Below are 18571 nucleotides of genomic sequence, written 5' to 3'. Positions count from 1 at the left end.
TTTGTACACAATCTGTTGTTGCTGCGTGTGCAATCTTTGTGTAACTCAATTCCCATTTGAAGTAGATGCCAGTGTTTTCCTAGTGGAATGTTAAATTAGGGTGGGTTCTTTTTTCCTCTGCAGCGGATAATTAACTGGAGTCTCTCAAGAGCTCCAGAGATCATTTTTCCTGTAAAGTTGCAAGTCAAATGCTAATATTAACAATACATGAGAAGCGCTCCATTGCTGAAGACGTATAGTGCAGTACGACAACCATCCCCTGAACCTGAAATCAGAAACAACTAGATTAATAATAATAATAATAATAATAATAATAATAATAATAATAATTTATTTATATCCCACCCATCTGGCTGGGTTTCCCATGCTCCCAACAGAATTAAGAGCACAATAAAACATCAGTCATTGAAAACTTCCCTAAACAGGGCTGCCTTCAGATGTCTTCTAAAAGTCAGATAGTTGTTTATTTCCTTGACATCTGATGGGAGGGCATTCCACAGGGTGGGCACCACTACCAAGAAGGCCCTCTGCCTGGTTCTACTTCATGTTCTTATGGTTTCATAGCCTCTCAAAAGAGAATATCCTGTTCTTAAAAGCCACTGTAGCTACACTAGCTTCTTCTAAGTTTGCTGGTACGCACCTAAGTGGACTGCTATTTCAAGTTTCAATCCTTCCACAGGGAGTACCTCATGGGTTGGGTCAAGACTTCCCTTCTGCAAACAGAAGGGCTCCATCTATCCTTGGAACAAACAGAGTCCTAGTAGTGGCTCCCCCTGCAGGAATGGAGAAGGTAGAGATTTTCCTTTAAAATAGCTCAACAACTTTGCCCCCCTCCCCCCACAAGCAACTTTTCTGTCTGGATTTTCACTGTTTGAAATATGGTAACCCTGTATAAAACTAGCTAATTACCAAAATAAAACTCCAACTGTGGTAGTTACAGACAGACAGATGCAGAGTAAATGAATACAACAGGAGGCTAGTAAAGAGCAGCCTTGTGCAATGTGTTATGGGGCTTGGTGTAACCATCTTCGATGTACAGAATAGGGATGTTACAAATACACAAAGAAGAGTCCATCTTTTCATTTATAAAATGGTGGCAGGTATGCAAAGGGAGTTTTATAACACTCATTCAGAAGGTAAAATAATTTTTGGAACAAGGCTATGTGGTTGTCCCAGATAATTGACAAAGCATGTGCAGCACAGAGAGGAACTTGTGTTTCCTGTTACATGAGATTCCTTTTCTCTAACCACAAACTTGTATTTTGCCCCAGGGGCAGAATCTAGGAAAAGCTTGTAATCACATTTATGTGCCTGTTACAGCCATGGCCTAGAATTCTGTTCTATGCCACCCCAATTTCTAAGTGGTGAGAGATTACCCAGGGTTCGTGTTTCCATTGGAAATGAGGCACAGCGGACTGTGGTGTCTTTATGATATATGGTTTATTTACACATATAGACAACCTCAGCCTACAATGGAGGAGTCCATAGCACTGAACTCCAAGTGGGTTTCTTGCTTCTCCCAAATCCAAAACAGAAAACAGCCATGCTCTCTGACTCCTTCCTGCAACACAGAAGCAGGCAGCCTGCTTTGCGCTCTGACCCCAGAACCAGTGCCTGTTGGCACTAACAGACTGAAAAGGTTTTCATTCCAACATCAGGCAAAAGGCAATCTTAAAAACTACCACTGGTCTTTTGTCTTACTAACTAAAGCAGGGCCCAGGAAGGGGCTTCAGCCATTTTGCTATCTGGCACTGAATCTCCTGATGGTCCCTCTGCCTACCTTTTGTTATGTTAATGATTTGGTCATTATCAGGCTTTGTTTCCCTAACAACCCACATTTAGCAACTCTCACTAAGCTGGCCTGGCTTGCATTTTCAACAAAAGCTGAAACCAGGGGTTCAGTGTTCGGCACAGTTCAACTTGCCAAACCTTGATTAATTCTAACTTTTATTGAATTCAGGAATTTAGGGTGTCTTGTACCTCACAAACTCATGCAATACTATCAGCTTCAAGACTGTGATACTTTCTGTTTTCAAGTTGTGTTTTAAATGTAGAGTCTCTTCTTCCCATTTGCCACCCCCCTACTAAAAAATGTTGAACTCACAATTTAATGTTACTGCCCCTCTTTCCTCTCCCACAATAAAGAGACAAAGAATTGTAATAAATGTAGACAGGTAACTGATTTGAGAGGGATTTGTCTGACACAGAGCAGTTATCCTTTTAAAAGAATTCACCTGATCTATGGTTACAAACAGGTATGCAAGTAGATAGGCATATTATTGTCGGGGTGGGGGGTGGGGGGAGGAACTGCCTTTCAGTCTGATTATTCCCCTATCCTGTTCCAGGACAGCTAACAACGGTCTTAAGAACACAGCAAAAAAAAAAAAAAAAAAAAAAATGGCAATGAAAATTATCAACAAATCATTAAGATAATCCTAAAACAATACAGCAGACAATGAGGCATTTCTGTTATAGAAATATATAGCAAGTTCCATTCCTTCCTCAGCTCAGTGATTAGTGCCTTCTTTGTGATGAAGATATAAACAAGGAAAGAGGAAGCCCAAGTCAAACCCAACTATAGACTATTGTCAAAGGCAGGCTCAACACCATGTGCTTATGTTTAGGACGACTTGATTGTTTCAGAACAGACCACATTTTTCCTCAGGAAACAAGAGATCCCTGCACCCTGGGATGTGTAATTTAGTCCAATAGGAAATTATATTAACCTCAAGTGATGAAAGGGCAATTATTATAATGTTTGCAAACTGCTAAAATGACACACGATGAGATTATTGTATATTCAAAACTGTTTAAGTAACTAAGCTTGTGCTCAGTCATGCTGCCCAATTTGGCTGTTACGTGCTCTCTTGTATGTGCGATAGTCAGTAACCGTAGACCAAATTTGTAAAGTGCAAGGGCAGAGCAATCCTAACGCTAATCAGTGCTATTTTTATGGAAAAAGAGGTGCCAGAACTCACCATTAACACCTCGCTCTTTGAATGGCAGTGGCGCCCACCTGAGAGGTGCCAGAACTGAGTTCTAGTGAGTTCTGGATGAAAAACAAAGCCCTGACTCCAAGGTCCAACCTTAATAAGTTATAGGCCAGAGACTGCGAATTCGACCCTACTTAATTGTGTCCTGTAGTACAATCCTGGCATCACTGATACATTGGACACTTCCATGGTTTAGTACTGCAGCTTAATAGTTGAGATCCAAATGTGTTTGAAAGCCTTCTTGGAAACTCCTACCCCTAACCCCACCTGGATGTGGTTGGTCAGTCGTGAAATGAGGAGACATGTCCAGAGACACTCTTCTGTATACTAGCCACAATGGCTATGTTCTGCTGCCACTCTCAGAGGCAGCAAGCTTCTGAATCCCAATTGCAGGGAATCACAAGTGGTGAGAGTGTTGTTGCCATCATGCCCAGCTTGCAAGGTTCCCACCGGTCACTGTGAGAACAAGATGTTGGACTAGATGGGCCACTGACCTGATCCAGCAGGCTCATCTCACCACATGAGAGCCAGTGTGGTATAGTGGGTAAGAGCGGTGGACTTGTAATCTGGTGAACCGGGTTCACGTCTCCGCTCCTCCACATGCAGCTGCTGGGTGACCTTGGGCTAGTCACATTTCTCTCTGAAGTCTCTCAGCCTCACCTCACAGAGTGTTTGTTGTCGGGGAGGAAGGGAAAGGAGAATGTTAGCCGCTTTGAGACTCCTTCGGGTAGTGATGAAGCGGGATATCAAATCCAAACTCCTCTTATTATTGCTTCCTCTGTTTCATGGCTGAACCGTCATGGTAGACACAAGCTCTGAGACTAAGCCTTGATGAGACCTGCCTCAAATTATGCCAGAGATCCAGTCTGCTGTTCATTTGGGTTGTTAATAATCATTTTGTGCTAAACAAACAAGCATCTGATTTGTACCATTGCCATTTTCCTCCGCTGCCTGCTTGCGTATCCATCAGCCGTTTTATGCTCTCCCATTAGTCTGTATGGGCTCTTTAAAACTGATTTGTGCAAGTGGCATAGCCCCACTGGCGACACCTGCCATGTTTCCAGCAAGTGAAAGAGCAGTGAAGCACTATAGCACCTAATGCCACATGGGATGCATGCTGCCTCTTATGCAAAAGGGCTGCTTGTCACATGTCCTGGCACTCTCACTTGATTACTTTAGTATGGGCATTGTGTGAAGACCTGTATTGTATGAACTGGGACTCCACAGATGCAATTCCAGTCATTTCTGTTAGTGTGGCAGCTTCACATCCTGCTGTGATCAAGGGAACTGCAGAAGGAAGACAGAAGCTTGCAGTTTTGAAAAGTACAGCACAGCATAACAAACTGTGCTCTTGGTCAGACTAAGCAAGCAAAATAGCTTGATTTTCCGCCTGCCTTTTTGAGGCTTATTCTGGAGAGAAATCCAAAAAGACACTGCACGCATCTGCTAATGCAGTAAATAAAGCTTTAAGAGGCTATGTTTTATAAGCAGTGGCTAGTGAGGGCAGGTAAAGCTATTTGCAAACCTGTAAACATCTATTTAGTCATGAACCTGATGCCTGAAGAAAGGCCTAAATGTCTTCGTGGCTAGAAGCATTCACTACTGTTTTCAAAAATATAACCCTACCTCATTCCCATAAAACTAGCCAAGAATATCCCTGAAACCTAGGAAAGCTAGCAAGGACACAGTTTTGGACAAGCATAGCAGGGATGGTCAAGGACAGAGACTGTTTTCTAATGAGTCCCAATTTTTAAACTACATAAGTGCTTAGATTATGTTGGGCAGATGATCGGATGTCTCTGAGGTCATAGAGGCAAGAGTTGCCACATAGGATTTAGAGTTAAGTGGGGAGCCTCTATGGCCTTGTTTGAACGTAACAGTAAGCCAAACTAGGGCTTGGCATGAATGAGCAAGCATGATGGCTGCACAGTGAGAAACTCATGGCTAGTTGCTCCTCCCCGACTCTTGCTGTTGTCGCGCTGCTAAGGGCTAATCCATGGTTTGGCTTAGAGCAAGACAAACCACAAGCCTGGTTTCAGACATAACACTAAGCCAAACTATGGCTTAGCTCTGGGTAGAACTGGAAGCAGCAGGAGAGGAATAAGGCAGCTGAGATTTTCTCTCTGTGCACCAGCATACAAACCAGGCCAAATAAGTAGAAACGGCTCCCTGCTGCAGAAAGTACTAGTGAATTTGTGAACAGCCAGGAAGATGACAGCAGTGTACTTAAAAGCATGGTCCCACAGCCCCTTTGGACTCACTTTCCCTCATCTGTGTAGAGAAGGAGTATTACTGGTTAATTCTCTGGGGTTTTCAAAAATGAAATGTGATCTCTTCTGATGTCGTTTTAGAAACTCAGATGAAACATTTCATATTTTGTGCATTATCCGATGTGATCTGTTTTACAGGAAAATGCAAAATAGTCACAAACCACAAATAGTCTGATCTGAGACTTGGAGTCTGGGAAGTAAATGCCTTGGACAGGGCATGTGGATCGCTGTATCTGCAAAATATAAGTAATTATGGCATCTTCTGCAGGCTGATACCCAGCACAGACATCTAAGGCAGACATGTAGATGCTGAGTAGTTTCTACTATGGTAACTTCTTTCTTGACTATAGCTGATGAACATAAGGCTTAGGGTAAAGTCTAGTAGTAGGGTTGCCTGCCTTAAATATTCAACCATCTCTAAATTGTCTACTATTGTAAACATTTGGTTTTGGCTACAATCTATCTGTCCAGAGAATCACACTTTTGTTTACTAGAGGCACAAGTTTAAGGAACATACTGTTAAAAAAAATTAGATTCACTGAGTCACATAAGAATCTCATGATGTTAAGTTTCAGGAAAGTCTCTTGTGCTCTGCAAGTAAAAACGGTCAGCTAAGTCCATGATGTTATGTAAAGTCAATGGAGTTCTTGTTTCATCAGTTTTGCTCATATTATATAAAGTCTTAGGAGACATAGGAGGACCCTTCTGCAATCCTAGGGGGTTGATTATGAACAATACAACTTGACTTCTCACATAAGACAGATGACCTAAATGGGAGTGCTGCTTACACAGGACTATCATGTCATGGGGGAGAAAGCAAACAGAATGAGTTTTTATCATCACAAAATATGGGTTACAGGAATCTACCATATTTATTTTTTTTAAAAAACATTCATCCTAAAATAAGGCCACTATATTAACATGGCAGAATTCTGTCCTGTCACCCACCCCAGGCCTCAAAAGCGTTGTTTCTCAGTCTCATATAAAGGTAAAGGGACCCCTGACCATTAGGTCCAGTCTTGACCGACTCTGGGGTTGCGGTGCTCAACTCGCTTTACTGGCCGAGGGAACCGGCGTACAGCTTCCGGGTCATGTGGCCAGCATGATTAAGCCACTTCTGGAGAACCAGAGCAGTGCACGGAAACGCCATTTACCTTGCACTTCGATGTGCTTTTGAACTGCTAGGTTGGCAGGAGAAGGGACCGAGCAACAGGAGCTCACCCTGTCACAGGGATTTGAACCACCGACCTTCTGATCGGCAAGTCCTAGGCTCTGTGGTTTAACCCACAGCGCCACCCGCGTCCCCAGTCTCATATAAGGAACAACAATCTTGCAGAAATTATTGTAAGAAATATTCCAAAGGCAGAAGGCACAGGAAGAAGGATGTTCTAGTTTGTCATAAGAATGTAAGAAGATCCTGCTGAATCAGACCCATCTCACCGAGCATCCTGTGCTCACAGTGGCCAACCAGATGCCCATGGGAAGCTCACAAGCAGGCCCTCATCACAACAGCTCTCTCCTTTCCTGTGCTTTCCAACAATTGGTATTCAGAAGCATATTGCCCCCAACAGCAGAGTCAGAACATAACCATCAGGGTTAGCAGCTACTGATAACCTTATCCTCCACAAATCCATCTAATCCTCTTTTAACGTCATCCAAGTTGGTGGTCATCACTGCCTCTTATGGGAGTCTTCTAAAGGTAGCCAGGTGGTCTTCTTAAAATTAGACAATCCACTATATGAGCTGCTGTCTGGGAAGGTGTCCATTTTATTGCACATCTGCTAAAATCAGGTGCTGTGAAATCTTACCAAAGCCAGACCAGGGAATGGCCTGAAGACATTAGAGGCCACCCACCACCTTGCTGAAGAAAAACAGGCCTTGGTCTGGTCAGTGCCTGGATGAGAGACTGCATTGGAGTCTTGTATTTTAATTTCACATGATGAAATTTAGGGCAGTACCTGGCATACAGTTCTTTCCCACCATTTAACGAGACGTGGAGTTAATTTCATTAAAAAGCCACAGTTCTGTAACGCAACAGATATCACAGGTACTATGCTTCTGTGAGAATCCATGCACAACCCTTCTACAGGCTTTTTCAAGTCCAGGGAAGTGGGGTCCATAGTGGCAGTGGCAGCTGTAGGGATTTCCCTTACTTTCATTTCCGGGGAGGCGGGGTGCTGATCCTAGCAAATTTCCAGCAATATCCTAGTCTGATGTTGACAACCAAGTTGCAGGCATCAGGTGACAACAACAACGCTTTACATTTTTCTTATTAGATCTTACAATGCTTTCGGATTTTAGCCCTGTGGAAGTAATAAGTGTAAGAGGAGGCATCTCTTTGAAACAAGAAATTTGCACATCATTAAAAAATAATAATCTGGTACATAACATCAGCACCACCAATCTCCATTGAAGTGCACAGTGGACAACTGATACTGTATTGCTTTGCATCCATCTCACAAACACCCTTGTTGCAACAAAACCTGACACATTTTGAGGGCCCCTAGTGTACCAAAACCAGAACAAGGTCTCTCTTGTTCAAGCTAGCTGGCCTCCCTGCATTCATTAAAGCCTCCTCCCTCTTTTTGCAGCGCTCACAGTTTTTCCAGCCTACATTCCGTTTCCACCAAGTTGGCAACTTCTGAATTTTTATTTCTAGCTGGACGGCATACTCCCCCTCACCTCTGAAATAAAATGCTTACTGGCTTTCATCAAAAGAACCTAATGGGGGTACCAAGTTGGACCACCTCCAAGCTTGCAGATTGATTGTTTTGTTCCCTTGCCGCAAGTCAGAACAAAATGCTACACTCTTAGCAAATTTTGAGCATTTTGTACATTGTGGTGAGTTGGGAAACAGGGCAGTGTGAATGGACTGAAGGGTCAATGCATCCTTCTCTCTGATATTTTCACAATGTACTCAGGTCCATTTAACGTATAACCAAATGATGCTAACCTTAGTGATGGAAAGGAAACAGAGCAGATGTTCAGGTGCGTCGTCGCCACACCTCTGCTTGCTTTCCACATATCTCATCAATTTTCAGGATCTCTCTGAGAAACCCAAAAAGTGCTGGAGCAGAAGCATATGCGTCCTGTCAAGATGTGTTTGCCGATAGTGACATCTGCAAGGCACTGGTCCCCATCAGGCAACAGGGGATTTGTTGCAATGTGAAAAGAGGCTTGTACTCACATTCTAGGACACAGGTGTAGCATTCTGAATATTGCAAAACACCTTTCCATGTAAGCGCAGTTTCTAACGCCAGAAAGTCAGAGTTCTGTTGGTGTTGTAGTCGTTACCCCTTTAAATGGCCCCAAATTCATAACAATCTTCCAGCAAATGGCGTAGCATTAGTTGACTTAGAAAGCAGAGGCAGAATGGTGCCACAGCTAGTACCAGGCTTGGGAAATTGGGTTTCACATTTGTCTTCAGTGAGTGGCCTGGGGCTAGGAGCTAAATTAGCTCACAGGGTGGTTGCAAGGGGGGGGGGTGGACTGGAAAATAAATTAATAAAACCACACGGGCTGCTAGCATAGATTCCACTAGGTTTTCAGAGAAATAACACATTTGTCAAACAAACTCATAGCAGTGAAGACACCACCTGGTCATTAAAGGTGGAACTACATGTCGTATTGGCTGATGTATGTTTCCAACCCATGTTTGCAGGGGTAACGCAGGACCTTGTTCTGAGCAGGGAAGAACTAGCAGGTAGGAGGTGTTTAACCCTTCCCACATGCACAAGTTCTGACTTGCATATACTGACCTTGGTGCAATTCCCCACCTCAGCCCCTGCCACTGGGAGAAGAGATTTAGCCTCTCCCCACCCCAGAGTGTCTTCCCAGTCTAAGGGTTATCTTCAAAGCATTGCTAAGGAGAATGTTCTGTGAGTTATGTCAAGGTAATGAGAGTTGGCGCACTGTAGTGGCTAAAAGACTGACCTACCAAACAGAAGGCCCTAGTTGGAATCCTGCCGCTGTCACAAGCCACTTTCTCTCAGCTGCCATTACCCATCTACAATATGGGGAAATAGTAATACCGATTACTTTCCAAAGTTGTTGTAAGGATTATAACTAGATAGGGCACATGAAACACTTTGAATTCCCAAAAGCCATAAACAAACATTAAATACTATTTTTATTCATGCAGAGATTTGAAGGCCCAATTCTAACAAGTGCTAAGCAGACTCAATTTTTTATGCCCACGATTCAGTAGACAACGGCGTTCTCAAAAGTACAGATGGAAAACCAAAAAGGGGTGAACAAAGGGGAGCAAGAGAAAGGTAAGCAATCAACAGACTAATAAGTAAGGAATTCTTCCGCCCAATAGTTTCTTCCAGATGAAAAGGAAGTTTACTTTTTGCAAAAAATGGGCCTTTGCCAATAATTCCCTTTATATTTCTTCCTATTTAGAATGACTGTTTAGCACCAGTAGGTTTTGGATGGCAACTAAAAAGCCACAGCATAGCTGGTAATCACCCCTTATATGTGACTAAGATTGTTCCTGGGTCTACAATGCACATCGAAAGCACGTTCCAGAAAACAACAACAACAGCAATGCTACACAATGCAGCAGTGCAGCGTTTGCAGCTGATTTACAACAGACAGCTAAAAGTGGGGAGAGGCGAGGGTTGACTCTACAGCCTTGCCAAGACAACGTAAGTGAATCAGTGCCTTTATGCATCGCGCTGTGCGCCTGGCACACTCACAGGCAACCTCCGTTTACTTTTCCCTCTTGCTGGAAAGGAAAGAATGGACTTCGGTGCAGGAAAGTATCCTCTGCAGTATTCACCCCACTGGCCACATTAAATGACAGGCATTGAGGGTCATTGTGGTAAAACACACAAAATATACTTTGGAATATTTTCAAAGGCTCATTGGATTTTTGTTGACTGTGGTATAGCTGGCTGCCAGATATTTTGGGATCTTTGTTCACTTCCAGGTTACATTAAAGCCTGTCATTTGTTCAACCTGTTTTGATTAAAAACTAAACTGCATGGAACCTGGCTTCCTCAGGCATATCCCTTGCTAGATGAAAAATGGATCTGGCACACACAGTTCCCCAGTCTGAACCAGGCAGCCAAGGCTTGTGTATGCATATCCCTATTTTTTTAAAAAAACGGAATCCCACTGATCAGCTGTTTGGAGCTAAATGGGAGGCTGCACTCAGTCACCCCCTCCCACACAGATGCAAACTCTCCTCTTCCCTGCCAAACAGCTGATTAATGGGATTGAAGCTACAGTTGAAGTGCACTTGCTCTGTTGAGTCAAAGCCTACAAGTGCATATCGTTTAAACATTACTGTGCAATTCTTGTACATGGATTCAGTCAGTAATAATAGAGGCTTCTGCAGTATATATAACATTGATTTAAGAAATAAACTAGAGCCGCAGCCTGGAAAGGAATCCTGGTGTTTTTCCTCTCTGGCACGAAGCCCATGAGAAGAGGAGTTTGCGGGGAGGACAAAAAAAATAAAAAATGCTTATATATGAATGTGCATCCCCCTCTAATCAGAGCCCTTCTCTGTATGCAACAGGGAAAATGAGATGTGGTCAGCATGATGGCATCACGCTGAGCTGTCATAGGAATAATGACATGTCAAGAAGAGAATATGAGAAAACATCCTCATATTTTCTGTCCCACAAAGCCCTCTTGCAAAACGATGGCTGACCTCTACACTAGGGATAGCAATTCAAGCCCCAGAAGTGCTCTTCAGATCTCTTTTTAACCTTCGCGACCATTACATTTACAAAAAGAAGAAGAAGGTTGGAGATGCTCTTAAGAGAGTAACTCTTCCTTTGTGGTATTGTCAAGGGCAGTGAACCTACCACATTTGCCTTTTGTGTTACATTTCCTGTGACCTCCTGGGAATTTTTTTTTTTTTTAAAAACCACTTCCATCTTTTCTTCTAGCCACAGCAACATAAAACAACAACAACTGTGGTCTTCTGTTTGAAAGCCCATGGGGAGAGGGTTCCTTCATCATTGGCAGTTTCTTTCCCTTAGAATGTATCTTACTTAAACACACAGTTTCTTCTGAATAACCAGGACATGTAGCTGTGGTGTTTTAATTGCACAACACCTTCCAAAATGCCTCCATATAGAAAGTCAGGCTCTACAGTTCACAAGATTTGCTCAAATATATTGATTCCTTCCCCAGGCCCCAACTCCATCACCAGGGGCCTCTTACAAGGCCAAAGTGTGTTGCTATGAGGGCCAAGGGAAGTGAGATGAGTGATGATGTCACGGGGGAAGTGCTGCCTCCCTTGGCTCCTCAGAGCAGTGGGTATCTGAGGTCAGCGGTTGGAAAAGGAAGCTAAGACTCATCCCCTCTGCTCTGCAGAATTCTGAGCCAGCCCATTTCAAGCAAAACTAGAGTGCTTAAAAAATTATGCTGTGATGTCAGATGGAGGGATGAGCAGAGAGGGGAACACAGGAAGCTGTCTTATACTGAGTTAGACCACCTAGCCCAGTACTGACTACACTGTCTAGCTGTGGGGACAGATCCACACCATACATTTAAAAGACATGCTTCCTCAGCTAATTGGGAACCACTGCATTATGGCCTTTCTCACAGAGCTGAGGAAAAGGAAGCTGGGTGCCAAGCAGGATTAAAATAGTAGGGATAAAACAAGAACTGAAGGTAGAGTCATACTCTTGTTTGGTTTCCAACCTCCTACCATTTAGGTGTCAAATTAAAAACATCTAATTCCCTTGAGCTCTTGGCAAGTGATCACATGATCTTTGTTATTTGTTACCTTTCTAGTTTGCTGCTGAATCTACTATTGTCTGGTGTGGGTTTTGCTGTTTTGACGTGTGTGGACTGGATCGGATATTGTTTTTTTCTTGGACTGTAAGATGTCTTGAAGACTTTTCAGTGCAAAAGCCAGGGCACAAATATTTCAAACAGATAAGCAAATAACAATTTCAACTAGATATTATGGTTGCAAGGCAGAAACTGAGCAACCACCATGGGATCCATGCCCAGAGAGAAATATGTTCTGGACACTGGAAAAGGCAATTTCTGTATTGTCCAGGCCAATTCTGGACATCTGGGAATGGCTGCTTTGATAAACGTATTGAGAATAATTTTACAAGGTATGCCTTAGCTGCACAAATCACTGACCAAGGTAACTACTCACTTTCCAGTTCCAGTTCCAATTAGCTGCGAAAGTGAAAAAAAGGCACAGGCCATCTTACAGGAATCACTGATACATGAAATTTAGCAGAACTATCAATATGGCTTAAAAGGTTGTGTGCCCCCAATGAGGCTCTGTTAACCACGACCTACCGTTCATTATTCAAGGCCATCCTTGGTGGATCCAGGTTGGGGTTTTCCATAGACTCCATCTGAGGGCAGCGTAAAAAATAATAAAGGGTGTGGAGGGCATCAGGGGACCAGGAGATGGGTTGCTGCTGCTGCCTGTTTTGTCGTACAGGACTCATGCCAGGGCGGAGCGTGTTCAAACACTGCATATGGTGCATTGCTCGTGACACTAAATCACCTGGGAAAGGAGCAGAGGAAGAAAGAAAAATAGTATCATTTACTGAAATGATATATTCACCAGTTCCAGAGAGTGCCTTTCAGCCACAGTCACTGCAAATACAATCGAGAGGGAGCCATTTACTGTTTTCTGTTCATCCTCATAAAATTGTTGAGGCTATAAATTAAGCTAACTGGAGCTTTCTGCTAGAATTATGAAAGCTGCATTTGACTGTCAAGCACTGGGACACTACTAAATCTTCCAATTTACAAGACCACCCCCACCTCGCCAGTGTGCATCTTCTATATGAGACCTTAGAAGTTGTCAACTGAAGTATGACACTTTGGTGGCACATTGGGTCAGTGTGTCTTGCTGTTAACCAGAAGGGTGGTGGTTCAAGCCCACCCAGGGATGGTTGTGGGTGGGATTCCTGCATTGCAGGAGACTGGACTAGATGACCCCTCTGGGTACCTTCCAACTCTATGATTCTATGACTTCTATGACCTTATAGAAGTAGTCTATCAAAGGCTACTAGCCATGAGGCCTATGTTCCACTCTGAATACCAGTTGCTGGAATCACAATCTGGGAAAAGTGCTGCTGCACTCAAGTCCTGCTTGTGGCCTTTCCACAGGCATTTAGTGAGCCACTGTGAGAACAGGATGCTGGACAAGATAAGCCTTTGGCTGGATCCAGCAGAACTTTTCTTAAGTCTATGGTTGTCAACAGCTACTTTATTTCAAGTAGGCCTGCACACTGTGAAACAGCAAGCAAAACGCAGCTGGCCTGCCAGGTACGGTGGCCCATCAGGGGCCCAAAAAACCCTCCTGTTTGTTTGTTGCTGCCTGTGTATGACTGCAAAAAGGAGAGGATTGCTAAGCACCTGGCAGCCTCCCATTCAGCTTGATGGGTCAAAGGCTTATAAGGGCAATACTACATTTTATATGTACACAGGTAAACTACAAATTCCTATTTTTCTTTGGGAATCCTCTTATTTCTCAGGAAGCTACAGCAGGAAAGAGTCTTCCGTTGTTCTTTTATGATTACAATGCTGGTAAAGGGTAGAAAATTGCGACGAGTCAAGTTGATTCCCGAAAAGACACCTAAGGGTGTCTTTCCAACCAATGAAGAGAGGAAACCAGGTCGCAGTCATAAACACTAGGATGCTTAAGGCGTTTCTGAGGCTTGTTCTTTATTAGAGAATAATCTGCATTGGCATCAATGGTGCTTCTAAGTAGATGCAAAAAGACTTGGGCTGCAGGGCTGCATTCCTATGCACATTTACTCATAAGTAAATCCAATTGAAAACAGTGGAACTTACTTCTGAGTAAAAAACCCCACACAATTAGGCTGAATATTCTCGAATCCTGAGGCTGGATATTGAATAGAACTGAAAAATTGTAGCCACATTAACATCCTATGAATTTTCTGTTGGTCTAATCTGCAATGCTGCAAATTTATACAAGAGGTACATCTGGAATTCAAATTTTCAGTGCAGAATAATACACATATCCCTTACCCAGTATTCCCTCCTTGCTGTACTGGCAACTTCTGACCACATTTTTTAAAAAAGAAAGCTACTAAGGAAATGTATAAGGAGATCCATTCATTAAATACAATCACTGAGCCAGCCGAATAGAGAGTAGGGAAAGGAAGCTGCATTCAATCATGGACTTCTGCTACAAGTGCTCTCTTGTGTCACAGAATATACAGAGGTATGTAAAACTTTTTTTTTTTTTAGAAGGGGGGGGGATGAAAACTCAAATTAAGGCAGGTTGTGAAATAAATGGTGAGACCCATAAGGTATGCGCTGGCTTCTGACAGCAGCGTTTGCATGGTGGTGGACGAGGGGAGGAATGCCAAGAAGAATGTTTTTCCAGGAAGAAATAAGCCAGCAAAGCACAACTTAAAGGGTCATTGTTCAGCAGCACAGGCTCCAAAACGTAGTTTGCATTAATCAAAATATAAACAGACTTTCCAAACCTAGCATGAAAAAAGGTTTTCATGATTTTCCTCTACTTAAAAAAAGAATAGAAAACATTGAAGTTAGAGGAAACTTTTTTAAAAAAAAAACAAACCCAAAAACTAGAAGGCAAAATTGGCTGCTCAACTGGAGGACTGGCCCTTTGGCATTTGTGCATTCCCAAGCCGAAGGTCAAATAATCGCCTGACTCACAGCATTATCAAAATAAAAAAATTCTTTCCTGTAGCACCTTAAAGACCAACTAAGTTAGTTCTTGGTATAAGCTTTCGTGTGCATGCACACTTCTTCAGATACACATAATAATCTGGAAATACTACACAATTAGTATCTATTACTCGTGCTAATTGTGTAGTATTTCCAGATTATTATGTGTATCTGAAGAAGTGTGCATGCACACGAAAGCTTATACCAAGAACTAACTTAGTTGGTCTTTAAGGTGCTACAGGAAAGAATTTTTTTATTTTGACTATGGCAGACCAACACGGCTACCTATCTGTAACTGGAAGCATTATCAAACTCACAGCTTTTAGGCTGGTTGTCACATGCCAGCCAAATGCTACAGCCCACCAGGTGCTTAACAGCTCTCCTCTTTGTGCAATTCCAGGTAGCTTCAGAAAAGAAGCCAGTAAGATGCAGTGGTTAGAGTGTTGGACTAGGACTTGGGAGGCCAGGGTTCAAATGCCCATGCAGCCATGAATCTCACTGAGTGGCCTTGTTCCGGTCACAACCCCTCAGGCCTAGCTGTAGAGTTGTGAAGAGGAAATGAAGAGAGGGAGAACCACATACGCCATGGAGGAAAGGCGGGGTATAAATGTAGTCAAAAAAATATAAAGTGGGTTTTATCAGGCATTCTGGGTGAGCAATCTATAACTCACATAGTGTATGTAGCTGAGAGATAGATAATTTGAGATGCCCAATTCTGCCAGAGGTATACAGCCCCATGTTTACTACAACAGGGGCAATGCTGCAAAAGCCAAAGCAAGTGGTGCAGACATAAACTACTATTGCACAGTTGGGGGGAAAATGGTCGGAGGTGAAAAGTTTTTAATGCCTCCAGCTCTAGGCTGGAGAGAGAGCCAGTGTGGTGTAGTGGTTAGGAGCGGTGGACTAATAATCTGGTGAACCGGCTTTGCATCCCCCTCCTCCACATGCAGCTGCTGGGTGACCTTGGGCTAGTCACACTTCTTTGAAGTCTCAGCTTCACTCACCTCACAGAATGTTTGTTGTGGGGGAGGAAGGGAAAGGAGAATGTTAGCACGCTTTGAGACTCCTTTGGGTAGTGATAAAGCAGGATATCAAATACAAACGCTTCTTCTTCTTCTAGGCAAGGAAATGGCTTCCTGACCACACTGTCACCTTTCTCACCTCAAAGTTTCTCCCCTTTGCCTTCAAAACCTTCCACAGCCATGCCTCCTTTATATTTCTGCTCTTATATACTGACACATTTCTAGTCATCACCCTTGCTCCTCCACTTCCACACCTTCCACCACCTGAAAGTTTCCTGCAGAGTAAGGTAGTTGCCTCAGGTGGAAGATGCAGGGTGGGCAGGCAGCCTGCTATTCATTCCTCCCAGGACCCTTGGCCATTTCCTTCTTTGTGAGATCAGAGCTGTGCCCATCATGCACCACCTAAAGCTAGCCAAAGCTGTTACAGTTGTAGGTGCCAGAGACAAATTTTCTGTTGAAAGTCTTTCAAGACTTTCATGATGCCTAGACTCGAGACCACCAAGGTGAAGGGTTATTTAGGTGTTTTAGCGGAGTCAAATTTTAGTCGTGGAGATCACATTATTGCATTTTTATTGTTAGATCAGGGGACTGCTGAATTTCATTACAGTAATGTGATGCACCTTGGCTTGTTGTTCATGGTTACTTAAATTTAACTTTTTGATTATGGAAATGTGGCATGCAAATTAATGATGACAATGTTATAGACTTGCAGTGAATAGGTTATCTACAGTACATTCATAGAATCATAGAGTTGGAAGGGATCCTGAGGGTATGTGTAACTGCAATAATCTCTGCCTCCATCACTTTCCTCTTCTTCCTCTGTTTCCTTCCTGTGTCTAAGATTGCAAACCTGCTGAGAAAGGGGGCTCTCAGGCTTTTATTTCTAAAGCATAATGTACACTGACAACAATTAAACAAATAAAGATTGAGCACTGTAGGAAATTATATTTAAAATACCAAGTGAGGGAATCTGAATTTTCCTGAGTAATATCCCAAAACGCTAATACCTTGAACAACATGGGCCCAAGCAAAAGAATAGCAAAGCCAACACCAAGATTTCCTCTGTGTTCACTATGGAAGGGTCCCATATTTTTGAAAACAAGCCATCATATGTGGGTGGAACTCACTCAGTTCGGAGATGCTTCCAACACAAGTTGCCAGGAGAGACTGTTCTAAAGTTCTAAGTTCTAGTTGGGCGTAAGCATCAGCTCTTCCATTGCTGCACATGGATCCATCGTTGTAAGGACTGAAGTACGCAGGCAGAGAAAGTACACCTAGAAAGAGACAGAGAAGAGAAAACATGCCTGTTAGAAAGCACCAGGATAAATAAAACAACACAGAAGAAAGAGGAAGAATGGTCAAAAGTGTGTGCTGCTCCATCTTTGTACCGCTTCCTCTGCGGCAAGCCACAGTGCTGACTTATGAGAAGTAAATAAGATTGATCCAACCCATCTTCATTCCCGGTGAACTTCCAGAGCACGACCCAATCAAAGTGGTCAGTCACATCTTCTGCTATCTTGTAGGGCCTCTCAACATGCCTAAGAGTGGTAGAATTAGCAACTGTACCTGGATTGGAGACCTCTGAAGTCTCTTAAATAACAAAGAATGGGTTCCCACCTATCTAAATCACTTGTTTAGCAGTCAGGCTGTTACAAGTAGAGATAAGAATGTTGTGCAAAGTAGACTTGTGCCCACAAACGTCCCTTGCAGAACTTAGTAGGATCCAACCCTGGGTTTGGTTTCATGGTCAGCATTTGCCTGAACATCTGGACTACAATTTGCTCCATATGATTTGTGTCAAAATGTGGTATGACATATATAAGCTGTTTTGTACAAGGATGTTTGCAGAATCTTTCCACAAGACAAAGGCTGAAATAGAAGACTGTCTGGTCACTTCTATCCCAATGATTCTGGCGGTGGATGAGACCATATGTCAACTTAGCATTAACACTTACACCACTACACTGGATGTATGAGTTCTAGCATTAGTTCTAGCATTAGACAATGCAATGAAAATGAGGTCATTATCAGTGAAGGTTGAGCCAATTAGTTCTGTTAGGTTGACACTAGAATGGTAAAGGCAGAATAAAAGGGCTCTAAGAAACTATCGCTCGGGCTGCTGCCTGTATGTGCCAGAAAGAAACAATGGTCAGGATCAATGAGAAATAGAAGCCCCTTCATTCAGTTTTCAAAAGACTGTAATGCTGCATTGGGCAAAACAAGTGATCTGTACATAAACTGCTATTACACAATTGTAGCAGGGCAGATTGTTTTAAGCACTTCCAGCTTTGGTCAAGATAATAGGAACTGAGTGCAGACTACGAAGTGAGTTCAGTGGACTTCTGAATACCAGATGTTAGGCACAAACAGGCAATGTTGCTGCCCTCATCCCTTTGTGTGCTTTTCAAAGGTCTCTGGCTCATCTCTAGTTAGGAAAAGGATGGTGGATTAGATAGGTTGCCCTCACATGGAAGGATGGTAACATCAGGGGTGGGGCAGAAGAAGTAATGTGTGTGTACTCTCTATTTTTCTCCCCTCATGTGCAGGAGAGCCATTGGTTCCATATTGTCTGATTATGGACTTTGTGGACCTCCATCCACAATGGATAGAGAAAAGATGTGTTTGA

General features: G+C 43.0%; 1 protein-coding gene across 1 annotated transcript in view; it reads right to left on the bottom strand.

The window, feature by feature from the left end:
* ABTB2 (ankyrin repeat and BTB domain containing 2) overlaps positions 1 to 18571 on the bottom strand; it is a 150035-nt gene that overhangs the window by 35290 nt on the left and 96174 nt on the right. Inside the window, exons 2-3 of the mRNA XM_083463236.1 lie at positions 17073 to 17219; positions 12545 to 12758 (exon numbers count right to left, since the gene is read on the bottom strand). Coding sequence (XP_083319362.1) covers positions 12545 to 12758; positions 17073 to 17219 — 361 coding nt within the window. The remainder of the gene's footprint in view (positions 1 to 12544; positions 12759 to 17072; positions 17220 to 18571) is intronic.

The sequence above is a fragment of the Podarcis liolepis genome (genome assembly GCF_965112155.1).
Source record: "Podarcis liolepis genome assembly, chromosome: 1".
Classification (NCBI taxonomy): domain Eukaryota; kingdom Metazoa; phylum Chordata; class Lepidosauria; order Squamata; family Lacertidae; genus Podarcis; species Podarcis liolepis.
This window is presented reverse-complemented; position numbering and strand designations above follow the sequence as displayed.